The sequence below is a fragment of the Carettochelys insculpta genome, chromosome 13 (genome assembly GCF_033958435.1).
Source record: "Carettochelys insculpta isolate YL-2023 chromosome 13, ASM3395843v1, whole genome shotgun sequence".
Taxonomy (NCBI): Eukaryota; Metazoa; Chordata; order Testudines; family Carettochelyidae; genus Carettochelys; species Carettochelys insculpta.
In genome coordinates this window covers 12,531,566-12,550,360 of record NC_134149.1, presented here as the reverse complement: position 1 = coordinate 12,550,360, position 18,795 = coordinate 12,531,566, and the positions used below count along the sequence as shown (strand labels likewise).

General features: G+C 45.4%; 1 protein-coding gene across 3 annotated transcripts in view; it reads left to right on the top strand.

Annotated features, from left to right (window-relative positions):
- Positions 1–2,139: 2,139 nt before the first annotated feature.
- NRK (Nik related kinase) overlaps positions 2,140–18,795 on the top strand; it is a 137,357-nt gene continuing 120,701 nt past the window's right edge. For 2 of the 3 annotated variants that reach the window (XM_075007906.1, XM_075007905.1), the window contains exons 1-2: positions 2,140–2,452; positions 7,712–7,777. In XM_075007906.1, the coding sequence (XP_074864007.1) occupies positions 2,396–2,452; positions 7,712–7,777 (123 nt within the window). In that variant the 5' untranslated portion in view covers positions 2,140–2,395. Of the gene's footprint in view, positions 2,453–7,711; positions 7,778–10,077; positions 10,180–18,795 lie in introns of those variants that run through there. The other variant, XM_075007907.1, reaches the window with a different exon arrangement.

Sequence of the window (18,795 nt, the reverse complement as noted above, 5' to 3'; positions counted from 1 at the left end):
GGGTCCCCGGGTGGGGGTGGGGCATGACATTTTCTAAGGGAGACACACAGCACAATCAGCTGCTGGGTCTCAGGCTCATTCATCTTATTAACAATGTTGAAATGTTATTTTTTCTATGTTTGTACATTCACAATTATATACCGATTAATGATGTTTTTTTACAGTCTACAAATTTATTTTCTCAGGCTATGTCTACATTACAGCCATAAGTAGACTGAACTTTTTGACATTTGTCAACAGATCACAGCCGAATTGCTAAGTGGCTCACAAGACCCAACTGGAAGCACAGCAGACCGGACTGTCCAGTGTCCCAAAAGTCCTGTCTGTCAACAGAGGTGCCCCCTGGAACCATCCAGACTGGCTTCCTGTGGGCAGATCTTTGTCAATAGAGGCGTTCTGCCGCACGGGGAGCAGGATAAGACCATTGACAAAAATGATACATTCTGTCAATTTACTGTCAACAGAATGCCTTGGGAGGTTGGATGCTCCCCAAGTTTCGTCAACAAAAGCCTCTAGTGTAGACATAGCCATACATGTGCCGAAAGAGGGTTTTTTTTTTTCTTTCTTATGAACATAAGCAAAATTTGGATTACATGGGGGAGGGGGGAGCTGCTAACTGCAAGGACAAAAAGTGGGGCCCAATGTGAAAAGTTTGCTCACCCCCACACAGGGTGCGTCTACACTAGCCAGCTACTTCGAAGTAGCTGGCACAACATCAAAATAGTAGGCGTTGCGTCTACATGCACCGTGCGCTATTTCTCCATTGAAATCAACGTTAGGCGGTGAGACGTCGAAATCGCTATTCCTATCCAAAGATGGGAATAGTGCCCTACTTCAACGTTCATCATTGAAGTAGGGTGTGTGTAGACGATCTGCATCTTGCTACATCAAAATAGCGGGGTCCTCCATGGCGGCCATAAGCGGAGGGGTTGAGAGACGTTCTGTCCAGCCCCTGCGGGGCTCTATGGTCGCTGCTTGCAGCAGCCCTTAGCCCAGGGCTTCTGGCTGCTGCTGCTGCTGCTGCAGCTGGGGGTCCATGCTGCGTGCACGGGGTCTGCAACCGGTTGGTGGCTCTGTGGATCTTGTGCTGTGCAGGCCTAGTGTGTCTGGGAGGGGCCCTTTAAAGGAGCGGCTTGGGGTTTTGCTGGCCCCTTATTTCAACGGGGAGCACTTGTGCGTGTGGATGCTCCACGTTTCCTTCTGGGGCAGCTCCTTTCGACGTTCTCCATCGCTACTTCGACGTTGAACGTCGATGGCACCAGCCCTGGAGGACGTGTAGACGATACACGTTGATGTAGCCTATTTCAATGTTCTTATGTTGAAATAGGCTACTTCGAAGTCGTGTGCTAGCGTAGACGTACCCAGAGACTGTGTTCTCTATAAACAGGCAGTGAAACCCACTGGGAGGCACTTGGGCTTTAAAATCCTTCACCAAGGTCCAGCGGGGGGTTTATGTGCATCTCTTCCAAGTTTGCTCTTTCTCTGAAGTTTTCAGGTAGCCCCTGGGACTTCTGCCGGAGCAGAGCCAGTCCAGGAACTTCACCAGCTCTGGCCAAAGAGCAATGGGGAAGATCCTTCCCAGGCCAGCAGAAGCTGTGCAAAGAGGGCTGGAGAGTAGGGTGCCCAGCAGCACCAGGGCTACTGGAACCGGTCTCACGAGGAGAGCCGCTCACCTAAGCGGAAGTCCTGTGGCACCTTACAGACCAACAGATCATCTGGAGCTGGAGCTTTCATGGGCAAAACCTCATGCTCCAAAACATCTGTTGGTCCATAAGGCGCCCCGGGACTGCTTGTTGTTTTCCAAGACACAGACTCTCGGGGCTCCCTCTCTGACGCTTGGCCTGAGCGGGGACCCCGCCTCGTGCCAGGCTCACCCCCTCCTCCTAGGCCCCCACCGCCAGGAGAACTCCAGCCCCGCGCTCGCCCGGGGGCGGGGCCCTGCACCGCCACAGGTGAGGCGCCGGGTCTGACACCTGCCGGCTCGCGCCCGGCGGCCCCCGCTCTCGCCCGGCCGGCGCGCGGGGCCCCGCCGCACCCCGTTGCCGCTCCGCCGCCGAGGCCCCCCTCGGGCACGTCACTTCCTTGCAAACTTTCCCGAGGAAACGTCTCTGCACAAGTTGTTTTGCTGCGGCGGCGGCGGCGGCGGGGTGGGGGGGAGGCTTTCCGGCGGTGCCCGCTGCCTGCCTGCCTGTCACGTTTCCTGTGCTTGTCACCCGCGCGGCCGGGCAGCCATGGACGGGCCGGCTGACAAGGGCTGAGCCGGGACGGGACCGTTAGCGGGGCACAGTCCAGCCCCGGCGTCAGATCAGCCCCCGCCCCGGACAGCGCCGCCTGCCTGCAGAGCGCCCGGCCCTGCACCGCGGCGGCCTCGGGGAGCGTCTCCGCAGCCCGGATCATGGCCAGGGACTACACCGCCAGGAGCCTGGACAACATCGACCTGGCTGCGCTCAGGGTAAGTGGCGTTAGCCAGGGCGGGGGCTTGGGGGAAGGGAGCTCGCCCCAGCTGGGTGCCTTCGCCCTGCTTGACCTGGGCTGAGCCGGGCCGAGCCGAGCCGAGCTGCGCAGGGCTGCGCTCCCCCTGCCCCGCAGCCAGGTGCGTTCCCAGGAGCAGGCGCTCAACTTTTTTGCTCCTGCCCGGTCGCCTGTTGCTTCTGCTTGCAACTTGCTGCCTCCTCTGCGGATGTTTCCTCTCGGGATGAGACGCTTCCAGAGGCTACTTCTGCAATCGTTCCCTCTCCCCCCCACCCGCCCCGATTGCTCTTGTTTTTCTGGGCAGCGTAGTGGTGGGTTTCAGTGGCAAAACCAACGAGAAGTCTTGTGGCACCTTACAGCCTACCATTTTTTTGGAGCATAAGCTTTTGTGGGCAAAGATCCGCTTGGTTGGACGCATCTGATGAAGCGGGTCTTTGCCCACAAAAGCTTGTGCTCCAAAATCTCTGTTAGTCTCTAAGGTGCCATAGGACTTCTTGTTGGTTTTGAAGATACAGACTAACTCGGCTACCCCTCTGATAAGTGTCAAAACCACTTTCTCAACACCTCAGCAGCCTCCCTGCTGCACTTCAACCGCCCAGTGTGTTTTCTTCCTCTGGGTAATGCTGGCAGGTTCTTGCTTTTTACAGCATCTGGTTTTAAGCTGTGATTGGCAAAGGGTGTCCAGCCTCCTGGAGGTTTACTTGGGAGATACTTTTCCCCTTGCAGCCCTGAGAAATACAAGTCACTGCTGACTTGCAGAAGGAGCAGCTAGAGGTGGAAACTGTGTGATGCATCTTGAAAGACATAACAGCTGATACCTAACCAAAGACAGGTCTTGCTATTCAGGTTATTTCCCAGCTCTTTAAAGGTGTCCTGTGCTGTGCGAAGGGTGGGTCCAGTCCTCTTTGTGTGACTGGATTGTCTCCAATCTATGTAAATACCTCTTAAAAGGCACATAAAGGCCACATGTTCTGATAGTGTAAATGGCTGATACTACTGAAGTGAATGATGCTGTACCCCTTTCCACTCTCAGAGACGTGAGCCCCAAGAATTACATTGACACCATCTAGGACTGAATGGTGCTTATCTTCATCCTGTGATAACCTTAGTCAAGTCACAGGCGTAAAATAAGCAGAATTTTAGGTCCGGGGATGGTATTTTATTTGAGTAAAAAAGACATTCTAATGACATCAGTGTCCCTGCTCCCCAAAACTGGCTTTCATTGACTTCAAAAAGAAGTACTTTAATCCCTCGAGGGCATTGAGCATGGTACATAGGGCCCTGTGATGAAACGTATATGTATGCACGTGCATGCACCATATTTTTAGAAGGCTAACAAAGCTGAAATGAACATGGCTTATTATAAATACGTGTATCATGCCAGCACTTGCAACTTTCAAGGTTTTAATGTAAACCAGCTCTGGCTCCATAAAACTAACCCTGCTAATATTTCATGCCCACAAACAGTTAACCACAGTGGTGCACAATACAACTTAGGTGGCCAGCTGAGATTTTTAAAAGACAAGCAGAAATATCTTGCCAGTCCAGCCACAGCTATTCTTCTAATGCACTTCTCTGATCCAAGGAGGGGAAAAAACTATTAAAACTGTGGCGAAATGCATTTGGCCTCCAACAGGGAAACCAAGCAAGATCTTTTCTAAAAATGACTTAAAGAGAGGGCTTGAAAAAACCCTGTGTAGAAATCATATGGTTCCAAACCCAAGAAGCAGGAAAAATAAAAGGCCTGCAGTATCCCAGGGTTTTTCAGTGATGGTACAGGATCCCTGAATCCAGACATATCCAGGAAAGCCAGCATTTAACCTGGAATATAGCTATTCTTGGATAAGTGAGACAAAGAGATGAAGGTTCTTTTTTAAGATTAAGTGGATGTATCTTACCTTGTTCAAGAATTACGAATTCTGTGCAATCAGGAAGGAGAATAACTTTGTAAATCAGCCTGCTGGCTTTCAGGGTCACAGCCACAGCACTCCACATATATATCTCTCACATGTGGTTTTACCCCAGAGATCCAGAATACTTCAGACCTAGGCCTCAATAGTGAACTGCTAAAGAGTCCCAAAGTGCCTCCTGTACCCACATTCAGCTATTTTCACAGCATGGTTCCCAGGGCTTGCGGCAGCTGCAGGCTTGGATGCATGCTGGAAGCTAAAGTGGAGACAGACAGAGGCCAGCACGTTCCCAGCCCTATGGAAATTATAGGTGGAGGGGAAAACAAATTGATCTAAGGTCTCATAGTACCTATTTTGCAAAGCCCCATCCCCGGATCCCTAATGCTAGGTAGCAGAGTTCTAATGCAACCATGTTGTCACGTTGTTCTGAGAGAGGCACCCAATAGAGGGCAAAATCAGCACAGAGGCACATGGTCTCCAGGCAAACAGCATTGGTTGCCTCCATTCCTCACAGTGGGAATGATAGGAGGGGAACCTAACAGAGATGTCCTCCTCCCAGACCCTTCCTCCCCGGGCAGTGGTCTGGCCCATACATTCCAAAAGTGCAGAGAGCATCTGAGTGGAGTTCTGCTGCTATTTGACTTCCCAACCAGGCTGTTACCTGGTGGAAATTTATGTTGTAAATCTTCCAGGGCCGCACATTTTATATGGGCAACCAGAGAGCTAAAATACCTTCTGATTTGTTTTAATTTAATTTTGATTTTTGTGCCTGTAAAGAGGGAGAAGCTCAGCGGAAGAAACAGAGCTGCTAACTCTTTCTGTTGCCTGGCTGCAGAATCCATGAAAAGTGTGTTTCAGTTACCCTGTTGTGTGCAGCATTTGGCATGCCACCCTGCGGAGGGGTAACATGTCGCCCAGGTGGCATCCAGGTCAGCAGTCTTGCTGTTGTCTTTTGAACGCGCTGCGGATGGTAGAGGAAAGTACAAAGACCAGCATATGGTAGAGGCCATTGCAGTAATTAACCTTAAAGTGATGAATGTTTGGATCTGAATTTTGGCACGGGTCAAAGGAAATGTCGTAACTTGGCGGTGGGTAGGTGGCAAAGGGTTATATGAGCCATCAAGTTTTAAAACGTTTGCTGAGAGGAAGCACTATATCAAAGATGATTCCTACCTCTGAGATATTTAAGAACTTGGCCCAGTGTGAGGAGTCAACCATAATGTGCTAGCTGAGAAGGCAGATCTATGACAGAGCCAAGCATTTTTGATGCCAACAAGGCCTGGATTAATACTGTGTTTTGGTTAAAAAAAAAAAAGTAGAATAAAAAGAGAGATGGCCACGCATAGAGGCTGCAGCCATTGCCTCGGAGATCTGAGACGTGAAAATTGAATTGGCTGCTAAAGGTAAAGGGTGGGAATTTTTCCCACATGGGATGTAATGTTAACATTCATTTAAGTGGTAAAAGCCAGTAGCTAACTGCGTAGGTTTCTCCTAGTGTGCTCAGCATGTTCAACACATTTACACACAAATCTGGAGAGGGTTGGGACTGGTAGGAAAAATGGGTAGTTAAAGCTGGTTTTGAGACAGATAAACCCTGAATAAATTTACCTTTGCATAAACAGAGAACTTCTTTGCTATCACCCTAGTTTAGGCAGAGCTAACTTTAAGGCTGCGTCTTCACTGCAGAGATCTTTTGAAAGAAGCCCTTCCAGAAGATCTCTTCCAAAAGAACTTCTTTTGAAGGAGTACATCCACACAGCCCCCACTCTTTCAAAAGAATGGGCCAAATATCGAAAAATCAGGCCCCATGAGGACTACTTTTTCAAAAAAAAAGGGCCCACGGAGCATCTACACACTTTTTTTTTTTAAAGCAGCTTTCGAAAGGGGATGCTCTTCCCAAAACAGGAAATGAAAAGCCCTTTTGAAAGGAACACTGCATTCTTTGATTTTACTTTTGAAAGAATACTTTTTGTGGGTAGATGCTCCATGGGATCTTTTGAAAGAGCCCCTTTATTTTGAAAAATCTTTCAAAAGAACTTGCTAGTGTAGACGCAGCCTAAGTGCTCAAACTTACTGAGAAATTAAACTTCCTTTCAGCCACATTGTTGTATGTCATTCACAACTGCTAATTCAGCACATCTGTCCTCTGTCCACACATAGGTGGGGCAATTGCTCTAGAACACCATTGTGCATAGTCCACAAAGGAGCACTAATGCAGAATTCCAGGGAAGGGGTCTAGAACCCAGTCCTGCAGAGCTGCTAGTCAGCCACTGCTATGGCCAGCTTGTTGCTTGGCTGCCCATGACCCACTCAGGAGGTGGACAGTCTCGCCTCAAGAGGTCTGCTGGGCAGCTAGCTACTGGTTGACTCCCAGTCCCATATAAACCCAGAGCGTGTTCCAGGAAGTGTTCATGTAACAGCATGGATCTCCTATAGCTGCCAAAACCATTCCTGCTCCTTGCTCCTGACTTGGACCATGGTTTAATTTAGATTTTGCATTCTGACTTGAATCCTGAAACCTGACTTAGTCTCTGATCCTAGGTATCAACCCTACGCTGGAAGCTGACTGTAAACTCCTTTGTTGTTCTCTTTGCACCCTCAGGGTAACATCTGCTTTGGACCCCTAGTTCTGACTGTGCTTGCTGGAGTCCCAATGCCAGCCAGTAAGGTTTTAGAGAGACACCCAAAATTATGGTTTATATCTGCAAGCAGCAGTAGGCTTATTGTTGTCTCTAACATAATTGAAATAGAAAGCATAGCTAATTAAATCCAAGGTTGGTGGAAATGAAGCACTTTACAAGAGCCACACTACAACAAAGCCTGTTTTGTGCTTTCTGCACGTGAATTGTTCCATTGATTTTGGTGTGTGTAAGAATTTGCAGGATCAATACCAAAATCAAGAAAGGGTAAATTTGAGATGTGCCCTAGCCTCTCATGTGTAATGTCTATTTTTAAAATATTTCCTTGTGCCTTTCACCTGAGCCACGTATACTGGAATAGGTCACCTAAAGAGGTGGTGGAATCTCCAACCCTAGAGGTTTTAAAGTCCTGACTTAACAAAGCCCTGGCTGGGATGATTTAGTTGGGATTATTCCTGCTTTGAGCAGGGAGGTAGATTTGATGACCTCCTGAGATCAGTTTCCAACCTGTGATTCTCTGAAGTAGTAACAAAATCAGCATTAATAGTAAAATATTCCATTATCTCAGTTTTAGAATTATAAATTGTTGTGAGAAAATCTGTTGGTTTTCGCATACTGTACGAACAACAGCACTCCTATAGCGAGTAACCGCTTGGCCATGAATAACAGGATTTATTTTACTTTTTACAGGACCCAGCAGGGATATTTGAACTGGTTCAAGTAGTTGGAAATGGGACGTATGGACAAGTGTATAAGGTTTGATGTCTTTTTAATGTACTGTGTTATTCTTGCTGTAACTGTTGCCTTATAGGAAAGAACAGGCAACCTATAAGATGTGGGAATGGTTGTTACAGTAATAACTTGCTTTGTCTCTCTGTATAACTGTTTTTGACTGAATAATGGGAGCTATGAAATTATGTGCTTTTTTTTTCCCCTTCAGCAGTACTTTCATGTTTTTGTGGGGCAGTTTACCACACTGATTTCCACCACACTAGTTGGTCTCTCTCTCTCTCTCTCTCTCTCGTCGTTTTCACTGTATATTTTTCATTGATTGCAGCTCAGATGAAAATATAGTGAGAACACTGAAATCTGAGAAATCATTAGTATATCACTGAATCATGTGAAGCTCCTTATTTGTGCAGGAGGACACAAAAATATCTGTGCACAGTAGGGCTCTGGAGTGATTGAATTACTTCACTATGCTCCTCAGGAGAGCTAACGAGTATCCGATTCTTCCTGTTGCTACAGTTCATTGCTGGAACATTAGGGCAGAGCTACCAACCCATTAACTAAGTCAATGGATAATTCACGAGGCATACTATCCATACACAGTTTGACATAACATGGGAATCTGTGTAGGTTGGGAGTGGATTTGGAGGAGGAGTGTAGAAAACAAACAATGATCTTTCAGTTATGAGGCCTTCTTTAGGAATGATCGGAAAAAGAAGAAATAATGAATTTAGGTCAGTGTTCTCCACCTGAAGACAGGAAATGGAGGAGTGAGCAGGACACGCTGTTGGTCCAGTGAGGACACATGGCACATGAAAAGGCCACAGTAATGGTAAAAGCTCCCTAATCTTGGCTGTCCTTCCAACTCCTGCCAGAAACATTCTCCTGCAGCAGTACATAATGCAATGGGCTACTCCTTGAAAGCCACTTTCATCTGTGTCTGCTCCTTACGGGGTAAAGCAGTTGGACATCAGACAGGGTCACATGTAGAGGACTTGGACTCAGCCTGTATCTCACTAGTGTAGGCTTCTCTTCTCTGGTCCTGTGGCACTCAGCTTTGAGGATGTATGTGACCCTGCTGTCTCCATCCGCCAGTGGACTCTCCCACTCTCAATGGCATGCACTCTCCTGGGTAAGAGGGTCAATCAAAGGAAGCTACGGCCAATTAAAAGGCTAGAAAAGGAATAAATATATCGAAGAATTGCACACAGCATGAAATGAAGGAAGAAAGAAGAAGGATGAAAGGCAGGAAAAAATGGACACATAGGGAAAAGCACTGATTGTATCAGGATCTGGTGTGAGAGGCTTTGGTTGTCCTTCAGCTCATCTGTCGCAATGGGTTGTCTCCCCTGGGAAGAGGCTGGGAACCTCCACTGTGGGTAGCACTTATTCCTCAAGATGCCTGTGGTACATAGTTTCACAAACATATGTTAGTGTTTAATATGAAATCATTGTTTCACACTTTGGTCCCCCTCTTTGGTTTGAAAGGCCTTTGGAACCCTCATGCAAAACTCGGGACCCGTTGTTGAGACAGTTTTGCTGATACACTGATTGTTTTCTGCCTTCCCATCCTTTTTTTATTTGAAATTCTTATCATAACTTTTCAGCCACCAGGTTGTTAAATCTCATTTGTTTGTTACTGTGCAGTTCAGTTGCTGTGGCAAGGATTATGAAGTCAAAGGCAGAGAATTCTGAGTGCCAACAGGCAAATCAGAAGCCAATAAACTTTTAGGGCCAGCAAAATCTATGGGATTGCATGGGTTTTAGGGAGGACAAAATCTCTGCCTGCAAAATTAATATTACTGCTGCCTGCCATGTAATTTTCCCTCATAATATAAAATACATCCAGATCTGACCAAGAATTATTTTTATCTAGGGCATCTTTTTTAAGCATTTTTAGGGTTGGGTTATCAGGTGCTCCACAGTCACCCTAAAAACAGGACAAAACCACAAAGTTCTGTTCATTTACTGTAAAAGAAAAGGTTTTTAGAGATCATATGTTTCAGCTGAATGTTAAAGTCTAAGTGCAAAAGCATGGAAGAAATGTTGATAATACTAATTACAGGTAGTGCTCGTGGCATTTGTTTGTAGGAATGAAGGAGAGCCTTGTGTTTGATGGAATGTAGCATACAAGGATGAATATGATTGGGTAGCACTTCCAAGAACCAGAGACAAAACAGTAAAGGGGCCAGTTTAGATATCTGGGAATGGAAAATAATCTTTGCGAAACAAGAATTTAAATAAGGCCAATGTTAATAAGACAATAAAACTAACTTTGTTATAATAATTTGTTACAGCTTTGCAAATCTGCACGCTAGAGTCAGATCTTGATGTAACTGAGAAGCTGGTCCTTAATGTGCTAAGAGAGAAAAGCAATTTCAGTTGTTGTTTTTAAAGGTCTTTGAGTAAGCTACCTGGAGTCCTTCAAGGTAACCTATTTTACATTGCTTAATTATTGGCTGTCAGTGAACATTCATACCACTAATATTTTCTTCACGCACATATTTCTGACCCCCTAATAAAAGTGATTCATGGCAGAAAGGTAAAATTAAGTTATCCAGTCAAGGAGTGTAAACGATATATTGTGACTTTTGGTGACCAGACACAGAGCTCCTAGATTATTAAGTAATTAGCTGAATTAGCTCAGCTTGAACTGATTTCACATAATTCACTGCTCGAATGTGTTTGTAAATGCCATTTATTGAAAAATTTTGAATATAAAAAAATTTGTGAAAATAGTCTGCTGATAACTTGCAAACATAGAGGTTAAATATATAGACCAAAGAGTATGGCCACCTGTAATGGAAATATTGCATTTAAAGTGGTCATTAAAAAAGTCAGGGTTGTGGTATTTACATAAACAATGAGAGAGGTCCTGTGGCACCTTATAGACTAATAGATTTATTGGAGCCATAAGCTTTCGTGGGCAAAGATGTATCTGACAAAGTGGGTGTTTGCCCAAGAAAGCTTATGCTCCAATAAATCTGTTAGTCTATAAGGTATCTCAGAGCTTGTTGTTTTTGTGGATAGAGACTAACATAGCTACCCCACTAGTATTTACATATCTTATTCTGGTGTATAATTGGTTTTGGTTTGTGCTTAGCTGGAACTGATAGAGATGAATTAGTGAATGTTGGCATCATTTTTTAGTTTTTGTCTAGCTGAAGCATTACTTTCTCACTGAAACATTTATGATCACCAAGTTATCCCCGCTAATTTAATTCATGTCATAGCAGTATGTATTCATTCTTCTGAGGCAGGAATATCTTCCATACATACAAAAATAGCTAAATATACACATAGACAACCTAAAGCACAACTTGGGTTCAACAAATTGAATCACAGTAGCTAAGCAGACCAGATGGATGTGGAAAATCAGAATTGTTTTTTTCTTTTAAAGAGGGTGCATAATTCTGTAAAAACAAAATTAGAGGCTCGTCATTACATAGAAAATGCTGCTTAACAGATTGTTTGTTTTATTTTTTGAGAGGGAAAAATTTCTCTACTGGAATGTCGCCGTCCCGATTTCGGTCCTTGGCCATTTCAAATGGAAGTTATAAAGCCACTACAAAACAAAGATTGTAACAGAAACACTAGCCTGCATATGTAGTTGAGCCACAGTAACATGAGAGCTGCACAGAACAGCTCTAATGCTAGGGTCTGTATACTTTAATGGAATAAAAGCTAGAGGAGTGTATAGTCTAACAACATGTGGGGGGATTAGGTTTGCAGATCCCAATATTGGCAGTTTCCAGCATTCAAAAATCATGAGTCAGACACACACAGTCAGGAGCTTGGCTTAGAAACTATCAGAGTTTTATAAAATGATACATTTGGGGTTCTTTTTTTAAGCTTTAGGTTTCACATTTTCATGCTTTTATCTTCAGCCATGATAGCTAAAAGCATAGTTTGGGTTTTGGGTTTTTTGAATGGCAGCTGAGTTTCTTATGAACTCCCATGACTCCATGGGCAGTGGCCTTAAGGAAAAACCAGATATCATATGACTCATCTGGCAACTCTGACACCGTTAGCAAGGGTAGTGAATTTAATGACAGGTGAAGTTTCACTTTTACCCTTTCATTCAACTATGCCTCCACAGGTTTTAAACACAGTTGGTGACACAGGTTTGCATGGGATAGAGGAGATATAAAGAGCTTTCCTTGAATCCCTTGGGCATAGGCTAACTGGCACAGTGGAAGGCCCTGGTTCTTAGGAAGTGCAGGGGCCTGGTACCAGTCTCTGCGAAACATGCAAACAAGAAGTACAGTCAGTGAGTCCTTGCCTGGCCTCCTTCTGCACCAACAAACAGAGCTGGGTCCCTGTGGAGAAAGTTCCATCTTGCACGCCTGAAAGTTCCCTGGAGCTTTGGAGGTCTTTGTTTTCATCTGCAACACAAAGCTGCTCAGAGCTCCTTGTAAAGTTGAGTACTTTGACCAACCTTGAGAAGGGCTGTGTCTGTGTGTGCCACAGGTTAGCCTACAGCCATGGTTCTCAAATGTCTTTTATTGGACCCTCACCCCTTTTTGTGTCTGTAGTAATTTACACACACACACACACACACACACGCGCGCACGCTAAAAAATTACACATGGTGCAACCCAGCTCTTCAGACATGGTGGAGAGCAGCAGCTCCTAGCCACATGTCCAGCTCTGAAGGCAGTGCAGCCCCAGCAGCAGTGCAGAACTAAGGGTGGCAATGGGAACAGTGACTATTCGTCAGTGTCACTTTAAACAGGAATGCCACCCTTACTTGTGTGCTGCTGCTGCCCTGAGGCTGATAGGCAGAGCCTCACTGCCTCTCGATGAAGGACTGGCAGGAGCGTAAAGGAGCCAGAGCCAGGGCTGCCTCCTTGTGAAGGTTTGGGGAGGGAGAAAAGTATGAGAGCCTGAGCCTGGGTGCCAGGGCTCTAGCTGTCCTCTTTATCCCCATCTCCTGGGTGTGCACGGCCCATCTGCACAAGCCAAAGCCACCCGGGACTGATAGCCAGAGCTCTTTTTAAAGAGCTCCCTGCTCTCATCTCCTGTGATACATTCCCATGCCTCATTTGGAAGCTCACTCCATAGTTTGAGAAGAACTGGATGGGGAAGGTGGGACTCAGTCCTTTAGTGTTATAGTCATGCCTGATATATGATCCCTCATATGTAATAAACAAAACCACTATCTGGGTGCATTTGGCTCAGTCTCTGGGAGTGAATTCTATATTGGTCCAGCAAGTCCTTATAAGAGCTGCTGATCAAAAAAGCCGCTCAGCCACCTCAGAGAATGTAGCCATTTGAAAAAAATTTACTGCACTGCATAAGCATAGTCGGGGAGGAAGTGAGAGTTTTGTGTGACACTGACTTCAGTTCCCTTTAAATCTGTAACTCTGTGACCTCAGGCTTTTGTCTCATAAGTTTCAGCCTGATACAGTTTGGCTGGGACTGAGTCAGGCTTACTGAGCTGCTGCAGGCTGCTGCAGACTCTTTCCTGTGAATCAGAACTGAGCAACGTCCAGCACATTGTGCTGGTGGAGGATGAGGGGATCTTGCCCAGTATCTGACCTGTTGTGGGAGTAGAATCCCAGGTCACTCTTTTTAAGGGAGGCTATTGTACGCTGAGGCTGTGCCTGCATAAGAGCCTAACCTTGAAGTAAACTATGCAATTTGCACTACGCAAATTGCATACCTTATTTTGAGGCAATTTCAAAATAGGATATTTCGGCGTGTGGTGCTGTCTAAATGGTTATGTTACACCTCAGACGTGGGTGGGTTTCAGTAGTGATTTATGTGCATATCAGTTGTAATAGGTAATATGTTTGGGAAGAAACACACTGTGTGTTTTATTTACCATATGCCTTTTAGTCTTATTGTCAGGTTCTTTGGGGGTTGAGTGTGTAGCAACGATCTATGAATAGAATCTAGGTCTTCTGACTTCCAGTCCTGCACCTTAAATGCATGGGCTCTGTTACAGGAAGTGGGACCACAACTGGGTAGCTGATAGGTGGGGCACATATGATAGATGTCATTTTTAAAGAGTTATTCCTCTGCCCAAAACCACATTTTAAAATTGCTTTGAGAAGTGACTGCCCATCTTGCAAGCTCAGTGCTGAGACTCGAACTAGGTTCTTCCTGTCTCACACACCACCTCCAGCACAGCTTTTTTGTAAGCTAAACTCAGTCATAGCCATGCAGCCTTAGTGTCTTCTGTGTGACCCATCAAATGGGATCTTTGGACTTTGATATTCACCTCCCTGTCTTGGTCTAGAAAGTTGACTTTCAGTTTGTGAAGGGCTGAGGTCAGGGCTGCAGAGTGCATCTGTGGGAAACCTCAGAGGCAGTATGATCTAGTTTTGGAATATGTGCTTTCAGCTGGTGGTGTGAAGAGGCCACACGGATGCTGGCTTTTTGTTTCCCCAGGGCTGCTCTGCCTTGAGGCCCCACCCTTACTTCACGTCTGCCCCAGAATCACTCCCTCCTCCAAGGCCCCAATCTACCCACAGCGCAATGCTCTGGGCCCTTCCCCAGGCACCTCCAACCAGTTGCCAAACAGCCGTTTGGCCAGAAAGTGCTGAGCATCTCCTATTCTTTTTTCACAGGTCGTTGAGCCCCAGAGCACCCAGAGAGCCACAGTCACTCCTCTGTGTTGCACTGAAAAGGTCTCATGATTAATAGCGCATAAGGTCTCCTAAAGCACAGGTTCTTTTTTGGCTGCCTAAATCTAAATGGGTTTACAGACTCTAATCAGTATGGTTTACACTATAGTCACAGGTTGGACCGCAGCACATGTAGACATTCCAAAGCTAGCTTTAATCTTGGTAGCACAAGTACCAATAGTACTGATGCTGCAGCGACATCAGCTTCTGCATTGATAGAAGCCTGCCTGGAACACTGGGTGATTACTTGGCCAGCCTGTCCATGCCAGAGCCTCACTGCTATTGAAACCCAAGATAGCTAGGTTAAAGCTAGCTTGAATGTGTCTAAAATACTTACAGAGAGGTATCCATGTTAGTCTGTATCTTCACAAAACAAAAAAGCAGTCATGTAGCACTATAATGTAGCACTTTATTTTGTTAGTCCTTAAAGTGCTACGTGACTCCTTTTTTGTTCTACAAATGCTGCTATCAGTCTTCAAATTGCTGTATTGACGTACCCATGGCCAACAATTCTGCTTGCTCTCCCAGAGTTTCCTTGGTTCTGCAGGACTAACAGGAGCCAAACACCAGTACAAATTATTTTTATCTTTACTCCGATCATGGATTACTCTGAATACACACAAGAAGCAAGTCTGCTGATTAAGGAAGTATATTTATACCCTCTTCAACATTTGGCATGAGTCAGGAGATACTGTAATTGGGATGTACAGTAGCAGGGATATAGCAATGTATGTATGTGACTTTTTGGTGTCTCTTCAACAATTTGCAAGACTGGTAAGTTCTTCATAATTTATTTTAGCAAATAGCTGAATAAAAAATTGATGTCCTTTATCCAGAAAGAACCATATTGAAAGAACAGTTTATTTGTCAGGGATGAATTGGAACTGCAGGTAAAGCCTCACATGGCCTTGCTAAGGGTACATCTATACTTATCAGAAGATCGACACGGTGGCAATTGATCTTCCAGGATTTGATTAAGCATGCCTGGAAGGGCTGTGCTAAATCAAACAATCATCGTCCTGTTGACCTTCCATTGTGGGGAACAGCAGGAAAAATTGATTTAGGATACGTCCACTCCAACTATGCAATTCACATAGCTGGGGTTGCATATTTTAAATTGATTCTGCCCCGTAGTGTAGATCTGTCCTAAATTATGAAGTATGAAAGTTATGGGCTATGCTGAAAGCCTTAATTTAGGATAGTGCCTTAGGCACAAACCTGCAGACTAATCTCAAGAAATGTTACTATTCTGTTCACTCTAAGGCAGAAACTGAACATGTTTAGGCACAAGGACTGGGCTGAACTCTTTGAACTGCTTGCCTCTGAGGGCTGGGCAGATGAGGCTGCCTTTCTTGGAAGAATGTTAATCTTTTATCACTAATGAATTGCAACATTTGTGTCCCCAGCACATGTCATAATCACAGTTCTTTTTAAAACATCAGATTTGTCCTGTGTATGTTAAATACCACAGTTCCTTATTTGTGGTCAATTAAGGTTTCCAGGCCAATTGTAGGCATTAGATCTCTGGGGTTTTGGCAAGCAAACAGAGACGTCTTACTTTTTAGAAAATGGTAAACTATAACTTGAGATCCCAGCGGTGGTTGGTCATAATATTGTTCTGTATGTTGGCTTTCTTTGTAAAGGCTTGAGTTCTTTTAAGAGTTGGGTTGGCTGTGCTCGTTATTTTGCCCCTTACTACAGTAGAAGCTCTGAGTTACAGACCTTTCAGGAATGGACGATGTCCGTAACTCTGAACAAGATGACCTAGCGCAGGGGTGAGGGAAGTGGGACCCCTTGAGGGGGCATGGAATTTCATAAAGCGGGGACTCAGTACAATAGGCTGCTGGATCGGGCTCATCCATCTATTTAAAAATGGAGAAATGTGCTACTGTTTTTATGTCTGTGTATTCACATATCTATACCAATTAATAAAGTTTTTACATTCTACAGACTTATTTTCTTAAACTTGCCGAAAGGGTTTTTTATTTTTTTTCCATATGAACCTAACCAAAATTATCGTCAGTTTGGATTCCTTTAGTTAGGCTGGGGGGGTTCCTGCTAATTCCAGGGATAAAAGGTGGAGGCCGACATAAAAAGTTTGCTTCTCCTGTCCGAGGCCATGTCTACACTAGCCAAAAACTTCGAAATGGCCATTTCCAAGTTTACTAATAAAGCACTGAAATACATATTCAGCGCCTCATTAGCATGCGAGTGGCCGCGGCACTTCGAAATTGACGCGGCTCGTCCAGACGGGGCTCCTTTTCAAAAGGACCCCAACTACTTCGAAGTCCCCTTATTCCTATGAGCAGATGGGAATAAGGGGACTTCGAAGTAGGTGGGGTCCTTTCGAAAAGGAGCCCCGTCTGGACGAGCCGTGTCAATTTCGAAGTGCCGCGGCCGCCCACATGCTAATGAGGCACTGAATATGTATTCCAGAGCTTCATTAGTAAACTTCAAAATGGCCATTTGCATGGCCATTTCGAAGTTTGGGGTTAGTGTAGACATAGCCCTAGCGTAAGTGACCACAAGTTGATTGTGGTATCACTGTATGCATACTAGAGCAGGGGTCAGCCACTTTTCTGAGGCAGAGATCCAAAATTTGACCTTTTGACCTCTATTTCCTACTGCTGGTGATACTTTTTAAAGTCACTAAGGCTACGTCTACACGTGAAGCCAACATCGAAATAGGCTATTTCGATGAATAACGTCTACACGTCCTCCAGGGCTGGCAACGTCGATGTTCAACTTCGATGTTGCGCGGCACCACATCGAAATAGGCGCTGCGAGGGAACGTCTACACGCCAAAGTAGCACACATCGAAATAAGGGTGCCAGGCACAGCTGCAGACAAGGTCACAGGGCAGACTCAACAGCAAGCCGCTCCCTTAAAGGGCCCCTTCCAGACACAGTTGCACTAAACAACACAAGATCCACAGAGCCGACAACTGGTTGCAGACCCTGTGCCTGCAGCATGGATCCCCAGCTGCCGCAGCAGCAGCCAGAAGCCCTGGGCTAAGGGCTGCTGCCCACGGTGACCATAGAGCCCCGCAGGGCTGGAGAGAGAGCATCTCTCAACCCCCCAGCTGATGGCCGCCATGGAGGACCCGGCAATTTCGACGTTGCGGGACGCGGATCGTCTACACAGTCCCTACTTCGACGTTGAACGTCGAAGTAGGGCGCTATTCCGATCCCCTCATGAGGTTAGCGACTTCGACGTCTCGCCGCCTAACGTCGAAGTTAACTTCGAAATAGCGCCCGACGCATGTAGCCGTGACGGGCGCTATTTCGAAGTTAGTGCCGCTACTTCGAAGTAGCGTGCACGTGTAGACACAGCTTAATAGTCCAACTTTGAAAAGCTTCGTTAATAAATAAATAAATTTAAGATGCAGAGAGTTACCATTTTGGGGATGGCTAGTAGCATTAGCCATTCTTTTGTTAATCCACAGGCAGCATGGCTTTGAGGAAGCTCTGAGCTGCATGGGAGAGGAGAGATGGGGCTGAGCTCCCACCTCAAGTGCCAAGGAAAATTGGCTCGCCTGTCACTCTTGGCACCCATGCTGGGGGTTGCTAACCCCTGGGCAAGAGAATAACAGTACTGAGAGAGTGATTGTAATACAGCACTGCAGATTTAAAACCACAGATACATTATTTTAATTCAATATGTATGCCACATATGCTGCTGGGTGCATTTTCACCCTTTAGCTGTTTGCGTACATACACATAACCTCAACACCGGCACTCTTTGTGAGACTTTTGCCATACTCATGCCTTTAATTTTTTTCCTGTTTAGAAAAGGGGAAAAAAATTACACATCTGCTGCTTCCTTGTACTTTGGTCACTGAAAGAGTGTCGCATGTCATATGTTCTGTGTTGTTTACACGTTTCTGGGGTGCTTAGAATCCAGGGAGGCTTGTTCTCACTTTTTTCTGCAAGTCGTGCCACAAAAGTGGCAAGTGTCTTGACTACTAATTACCAACAGAGCCTTGTTTACATTATTTGATGAGCTGATAGCAGAAAGTGGTTAGCCTTTAATGTGAATATAGGGAGTGGAGAAAGTAGAAATACTGTGTATGTACCAATGTCCGAGTCTGAATCTAGGAGTAGTGTTTTCCTCATACTTGTTTGCTGGGAGCATAAGAGGTGGATTTTTTTTTTCTTTTGGCTTATCTCCGTAGTGGCTTGGCAAAGCCAATTTGTATTCGGCACTTTAACTGAAAAAAGTGGGGCTCGCATGTGAAATTAATTAGCTAGTCATAAACTACTGGTTATAGTTAGTAAATATTTAAGAGGGATTCAATTAAAATTCTGAAGTATAAATGTAGAGTTTCAAAAATAGAACAGTTTGTACATAAAAATTCCAAGCAGCCAAGGTGTTTCTAATACAATACAAATCCTTTGACTGGAGAGAGCAACA